The 7,791-nt window shown below is 37.3% G+C and overlaps 1 protein-coding gene across 1 annotated transcript; it reads left to right on the forward strand.

Moving 5' to 3' along the window:
- The first annotated feature begins 200 nt into the window (after nucleotides 1-200).
- On the forward strand, nucleotides 201-3,021 carry LOC110907923. The gene is made up of 2 exons (XM_022152836.2): nucleotides 201-447; nucleotides 2,074-3,021. Exon 2 carries the CDS (start codon nucleotides 2,125-2,127, stop codon nucleotides 2,884-2,886), a length of 762 nt encoding a protein of 253 aa, XP_022008528.1. The 5' UTR covers nucleotides 201-447; nucleotides 2,074-2,124; the 3' UTR covers nucleotides 2,887-3,021.
- The last annotated feature ends 4,770 nt before the right edge of the window (nucleotides 3,022-7,791 follow it).

The following is a 7,791-nucleotide window of genomic DNA, read 5'->3' on the forward strand; positions in this document are numbered from 1 at the left end:
TAGTTAGTTAACTCAAAGTTAACAAAATAAATGGATGGAGTTAAGTTAGTGGACTGAAATGGTTACGAAAATGAAACTAATGGACTGAATTTGCAATTTTTAAACTAATGGACTGAAACCGTTATTTTTTACAAACCTCAGGGACGAAAACAGTAATTAACTCTTTTTTTTTATAAAACGCTACCGACGGCGACCATGCCGCTCTCACTTTTTTTTTTCACCACTTTTCTAACGCCGCTACCACACTTGGTCCTCACCAAATCATTTTTCATCGATCACACTTGGATGCAAACAGGTCACCATGGTATCTTCTGTGCGACGTTTTTTCTAGAGAGAGAAACAAACCGACACTGTGTGTGTGAATTTCTTTTGGCGGTCTCTTCGATGTTCATCTTCTTACAGTAATCATCCGCTAAACGCAACAGATTTCTCCATTAATTTCATTAGGTAAACGTTCTATTTGATGAGAATTAGGTTCGATTTTGTTGTTTATATCAATATCAATTTCGGACTTTCGCTAGGATTTGATGTGATTGATCGGATCGCTACTAGCTTGCTAATTGCAATTATTGTGACAAATTAGAGGTTTCAGAAGTTTATATGATGAGAATTAGCGTCGATTTTGTTGTTTATATCGATTTCGGACATAAATGTTGTGTGCTATATAGTTTATGAATGTTCGCTAGGGTTTGATGTGATTGATCGCTATTAGGTTGCGTGTTTTAATTGTTAACGGAAGTTTTACAAACTTTTGTATTGTTTGGATATTTGTTAGGTTATATATACATGTCTGTTTACTTTGAATTGATTTCTGGATGTTTTGATCATCATATTCATATGGTTGAAAGAGGAAATTGTTACAGTTTTTGAATATTATTTGATCTTTAGGTGTCTGACTGATGAAGATTGTTTGTCAGATTGCTTGATTAGTTTATGAATGTTCGCTACGGTTTGATGTGATTGATTGGATCGCTAATAGTTTGTGTGTTTTAATCGTTAACCTAATTGTTACAAATATTGCATCGTCTGGACATTCGTTAAGTTATAGTTTGTTAAGTTATATATACAAGTGTATCTACTTTGAATTGATCTCTGTGATCATAAGATTCATATTGTCGAAAGAATAAATTGTTATAGTTTTTGAATATTATTTGATCTTTAGGTGTCCGACTGTTGAAGATTGTTTGTCAGATTGATTAATTAGCTTCGATGTTGTTGTTTATACCGATTTCGGACTGAAATGTTGGTTGCTGTATAGTTTATGAATGTTTGTTAGGGTTTGATGTGATCGTATCGCTAATAGTTTGCGTGTTTTAATCGTTAACGTAAATGTTACAAATTTTGTATTGCTTGGAAATTTGTTAAGTTATATATACCATGCCTATTTACTTGAATTGATTTCTGGTTGTTTTGATCATTATATTCTTATGGTTGAAGGAAGAAATTGTTTTGAACATCATCTGATCTTTAGGTGTTTTGACTGTTGAAGATTGTTTGTCAGATTGCTTATATTGTTGTAAAAAGGATATTTTTTGAAGCAATGAAGTCTCATTTTTAGTGACGATTAAAGAAAAAAATGGAATGATTACAAGCTTCATAATGCAATATATGTAACTGTTAGTGGTTTCTGGAATTCTGGTGGATCATACGATGTTTGGAAATTTGATGACAGTAGATGTATAATCCGTTACTAGAATCTTTTTGTTGCTAACTTATCTCACCATTGTGGTTTAGTTTTGTAGGATAGATGAGTATTTTAGGGGAATTACAAACCTATTTTATATGTATCATGCATTTGATACAGAATCAGGCGTAAGTAGAGAACCACCAAAAAGTGAATAATTACTTGTACGTAGTGCTGACCTCTGTAGCCAAACCTAGGCGTACATCATGTACGAGCCCTAAATTAGCCTAAATAGAAGTCTAAACTAAGCCTAACACACCTTAAAATGGCCTGGTGTCTTGGGCCGTCACTTTTTAAAATTGGTGATGTATTGAACTGCCCTCTATGCTTATGTGCTCCTTGGCTTCTTTCATGCTGTGAGGTTAAGTTTAAGGTTTTCTAATCTGCAGGCATGGATTTGACCAGCTGGTAGTTTCGGGAATAAATTTCGGGTATTCAACATGTGGGGATTTACTTCAAAGGCCATTGCGGGTACCTCTGGACTGAAAAATGATTCTATAAGATCCGATCAAGCTTCTTTTGACTGCTCAGATGACGAAACTTCAGAAAGCAACAGCAGAGATGAAGGTTTTGAGTGCCCGATCTGCTGCGAATCCTTTAACATCGTAGAAAACGTTCCTTACGTGTTATGGTGTGGTCACACTCTCTGTAAGAACTGTGTACTCGGGTTCCAATGGGCTGTCGTGAAACTACCAACCCTTCCAATTCAACTTCCGTTTTTTATATCTTGTCCGTGGTGCAACATGTTATCATTTCGGCTCGTTTACAAAGGGAATCTTAAGTTTCCCAAAAAGAATTTCTTTCTTCTTTGGATGGTTGAGAGTATGAATGGTGATCGGATCAAGTCCCATTCATCTTCCTGTGGAGATCATGCACCCGTGTCTTCTTGGTCATGGAATCAGATCACCCGGGCTAACGCTACCCATGAGCCAGATCATATTCAAGATATTCGTGCTACAAGTTTTAACATAAATAGACTGAACTCATCTCTTCGTAAATCGTTGATCTTTTTTCTTCAGTTAACCTCTAAGTTCCCATTCGTCTTTATACTTCTTCTTATTGTTCTATATGCAATACCTGCAAGTGCGATCATCTTAGCTGTGTATATTCTCATTACAATTCTGTTTGCCGTCCCGTCTTTTCTTGTTTTGTATTTTGCATACCCAAGTCTTGATTGGCTGGTTAGGGAGATCATCAATTAGGGTTGTAATTGGTTATTGTGACCCATTTCCATCTCCAAATGTGAAACTTGTTGAACAAACTTTTGTTTAAAGTGATTTCGAGTCTGTACTTGAATGTTAAGATGCCAGTTTAGCTATATTTCTTTTGTTTATGTTCATGTATTTTATCTTCTTACAATTAAGACTAAAAACCTTGGAACATCTGAAAGATTAAGGTTTGTGCACTCAATATCTGTTAATGGCCCTGCTCAATAACAAGGAGCAAATCATGGGTAGCTCAACCAATGTTATGTCAAGGACCTGTCGTGGAGCGAAGTTGAGAGCTCTGCTCCAAGTTGAAATGTGTGGCAAATTAGGTGTGATGAACCTTCATGTATATTATCAAACGTATAGTGACTTTCGGGAACAAGCGCAAGTGTATGGAGAGTTATAAGGTAGGTCGACCCTCTATATTTACGGATTGTGGCGAATAGGACGATTTGTTGAACCTTTAGATGTACAATTAGACGTTAGGACTGTTATGGGACATGCCCAAACGAATGGTGAACTAGGCGTTAAATGTATTATTGGACATGTTAGGACTGCTAGAAGGTGTGTCAAATCTTTAGATATGTTATCAGACACACTGATACCGTTTTGGTATGCCTTAATGTGTGGTGGTTTAGAGGTTGTGCCAAATCTATAGATAAATTATTGAACGCGTCGGGGCTGTTGTGGGGTGGGTCCAAATGCATGGTGAATTAGATGCGTTGAAGCTTCGATTATATTTGAAACGTAGTGGGCCTGCTGTGGGACATACTCTAATGCATCGAGTCTGTCGTTAGACATGCCCAAACGTATGGAGTTTGTTTGTTTTTCGTGGGACATGCCCGAATGTATGGATTGTGTCTCGTTGCCATAGCAGGAGATTCACATACATCAAAAGCATGTCTGAATGGCGGATGACGTACCTAGATGTTCTAGAGCATGTCCGAGTGTGCTTGGATGTCGTGCCATGTCCAGCACTGGGAATATGTTGCGGAGCGTGTTTGAATATGCTTTGTATGCCCAAAGTTGTGAAGTGTGTCTTGTTGTAGGAGATTCACAATCATCAAATTTTGATGTTTAAATGGCGTATGGCATGCCTAGAGGCTAGACATCGCGGAGCATGTCTGAGTGTGCTTGGATGTTGTGGGGATGTCTACAGAGCGTGTTTGAACATGATGTGGTTGCCCAAAGTTGTGGAGTGTTTCTGGATGTCGATGAGCGTGTCCTAATGTTGTAGGGCTTGGTCAAACATTGCAAAGTGTGTCTGGATATATGAGTGTAGGATTATGATGTACAAAACCTCCTAAAAATAAACCTACTTCACACACACACACACACACACACAAAAAAAAAGAAGAACCCACTGTATCTGGTGATTATGGTGTTATGTCATGTTAGTCTCCACTCCCAGTATATTGTTATGTTAGTGGGGTATTGAACACAAGGCACAATAAGTGGGCATTATCTTGAACCAGAAGTGGACCTAGTGTATGTATGAGCATACCATGGGTTAAAAATCTTTTGGATGTTTTGCATTTATATTCAATCAATAAATTCTGTTTACCAAATGAAGCATAATTTGGCTCATTGTTTTGGTTAACTTATATTTATACAAATGCCACATTTCATTTAAATCATTATTGTGCCTCTTAAACGTATTTGGATATCAGAATTCGGATATCGTAACCATTCTTTAACCTATTCCAAAATCGTAACCGTTCTTTAACCTTGCTGTAAACTTGTTATAATATTAAAATCAAGATAATTGTATCCTATAATCGTAACCGTTCTTTAACCTTGCTGTACACTTGTAACAATATTAAAATCAAGATAATTGTATCTTATATATTAATAAAGAAAAAGTCGATCTTAGGTTGAAAACGTCTTTAACATGTGTTTCTACCAAACTAATTTAGTAATTCATATTTTCAAAATTGTTCTTTATCTTTATATATATTTTCAGGCGCTGTCCTTTATGTTTCTTTATATATATTTTCAGGCGCTGTCCTTTATGTTTAAAATTGACGAGTTTTGTACTTAATGTTTCCAAATGCTACACGTTTTGTTCTTTAACCCTAACCCAGTTAATTTTTTCTGTTAAATTAAGTAACACAAGGGTAGTTTAGTCTTTTAACCCATTTATTTTAAAATATTTAAATAATAAATAAAACAAAATTAATTACACACACAATATACACCCCTCTCTCTCTCTCTCTCTCTCTCTCTCTCTCTCTCTCTCTCTCTCTCTCTCTCTCTCTCTCTCTCTCTCTCTCTCTCAACAGTTCTCACCATCGCTACCATTAGTCACCACTATCCCCACTGCTAACCACCATTTCACATTCATCAATATCCACTTAATTTCTCCATTGACCCACCATGAATCCAACTGTTTAAAAAACCCGACAACAAAAGAAAACCCACCCAAATCGCCCCACCACAGAAAACCCACCCAAGTCCACGCGCAGACCATCAATGACACTTCTCATTAACTTCAGATGAAAATTAAGATATGTGAAACCCACCGCTATATCTCTACACCTGATCTGAACTCATCGATTTCTCTTAAAACCAACAAGGAAATTGGGATTTCTTTTTTAAACATGAATGGGGTTATAAAAGCCATTAAAATGGGTGAAGAACTCACTGATTATGCTTCAATCAATGGCCACCCCCACCTCCGACGAACTGGAAGGGTTTCAACCAAACAAGAATCGCCTCCGAAACTCTCTCCAACCAAACCCCCACCTCTGGCGAATTGGAAGGGTTTCAGATTGTCGATTTGGTTTGAGAATAAGGTTAAGTTCTCAGATCTACTTCTATCCCGATTTGATTTGGATATTAGGAGTTGATTAAATTGGTTCTATTTTGTTTAATTGGAACTGGATATTAGGGTTTGTGAAGGAAGAAGAAATTGATGGCGGGCAGTTGAATTCTGGAGAGAGAGATATTGAGTGGAGAGATTTAGAGCATTCACATCCATGCTATCAAATTACGTGGGTAGAGGCTTTATAATATAAAAAGCATAAAAAGTGGTTGTAAGTGAAGGAGAGAGAAAATGTTACTGTTCATCTGTATATTTGGGGGGACACTATTCATCCCCTAGTGGTTGTGAGTGGAGGCGAGAGAAAAGGTAATGATAAAGGTATAAAAAATATTATTTAATTGAAAATGAGAGAGAAAATGTGATTTTTTTAGTGTAATTTAGGGTGAAAATATGATGGAATGAATGTGAATGCTCTTAGTCTAATAATGTATAGAGAGTGAGAGAGAGAGATGATATATATGTAACACCCCGTGTTTCGAAAGTCAAAGTCAACGTCAAGATTGAAGTCGAAGGAAGAAAAGATTGCTAATTGCGATCTGTCACTCCTTGCTCAACTCATGTTTTGACTTCTTTGACTTGTAGATAGTCTATCTTATTTATCGCTTTAGTTGTATTATGTGGAGTACTTGTTAATAAGCGAGATTTATCGCTGGTTTAATCGCTTTATCACTTATCGCATTCGCGCTTTGAATTTTAGATTCTGTATATTGTTTTACGTGTGTGTGTGTTACTTATGTGTTACTTGTGCATGTTTACTTTATGGTTTGTGGTGATTAATCGAAGCGCAATCGAAACTCTATCGCAATCGAATCGTAAACGCTAAACACAAGTTAATTATAGTGATTGTATGTTAGATACAGTAGTTGGGATTAATTGTAACTAAACGGTAATTTTATCGCACCGCTTACTCGAAACGCATCGCAAAACCCAACGCACGAACGAATCGCCAAAACTCAAAACGTCGGAGCCACTCGATCGAGTGACTGCTTAATCGGATGGTCAACCGATCAGATTGCCATCCGATCGGATTGCCACCCGATCGGACAGCCATCCGATCGGTGACCCACTCGATCCTTCACACTTTCCTTTTTGGGAAACCCTATAAATACCAACCTGTCACATCATTTGTGATGTGACAGCTCTCACTCGACCCAGCCGCACTATCAAGCTTCTCCCTCTCGATTTCTCGCGATTCTTGTAAGTTTTCAACCTGAATCTTGTACTTTCATGATCTACACCCACTCCTTCACCTTTCTATCTTTTGAATCTTAACTTTTAACCATGAAATCAGCGGATTTGAGGTGTTCTAGGGTGATGTCATCATGGAGTTCTTATGAACCTTATGTTTTGGCTTCAATCCACCCAGAATGATTTAGATCTGGACGATTTCCACATGAATAAACAAAGATCTTGCATAGATCTGAACATATTCATGGTGAAAAGGATTGAAAGAAGGTTTTCTAATTTTCTTTCAACTCTTTTACACTCGATGCACTCAAAACCGATAGAATCAGAGCTCGTTCTGACCTTCTACTCTTTCTTAGTGCTGTGTCGGTTCAAGATCTGAATTCTATCCAAGAGACTGCCGATTTCGGGTTAAACATAAACGACTGTCTCGAACAGTTGGCTAGATCAGACTAGGGTGATTCCTGTCCGAACGGGTCACTTGAGTCTTGACGAGGTTCTGATTGTGTAACACCTCGAAAATTTATGTCCAATAATGTATTGACACGTGTCTTAAGTTTACACGTGGCGTTTTATATTTGATATAGGACTAATGTTGACAAACCTTGAAAGTATATAAATTCGAGGGTTATAAATGTCAAACGAGGGTAAATATACTGTATAGCAACCCTAAGCGATGCTTGTACCTTCAAACGAATAAATCATGGATCGTACGGAAGCGAAACGCGGAAGAAAGTGAGAGATTACAAACTGCAGGGGTTAACTGTGTCAACATGTGTAATTATACCTCTGAGTGACCCTTTGACATACCCGAAGCTTTGTAAACAGTCAAATACGCTCACTAGAATGAACTATATAAATACCGCGAAGTTCCGTTTTAAAACGAGAAA

This window comes from Helianthus annuus, chromosome 8 (assembly GCF_002127325.2).
Source record: "Helianthus annuus cultivar XRQ/B chromosome 8, HanXRQr2.0-SUNRISE, whole genome shotgun sequence".
In the NCBI taxonomy this organism is placed as follows: Eukaryota; Viridiplantae; Streptophyta; class Magnoliopsida; order Asterales; family Asteraceae; genus Helianthus; species Helianthus annuus.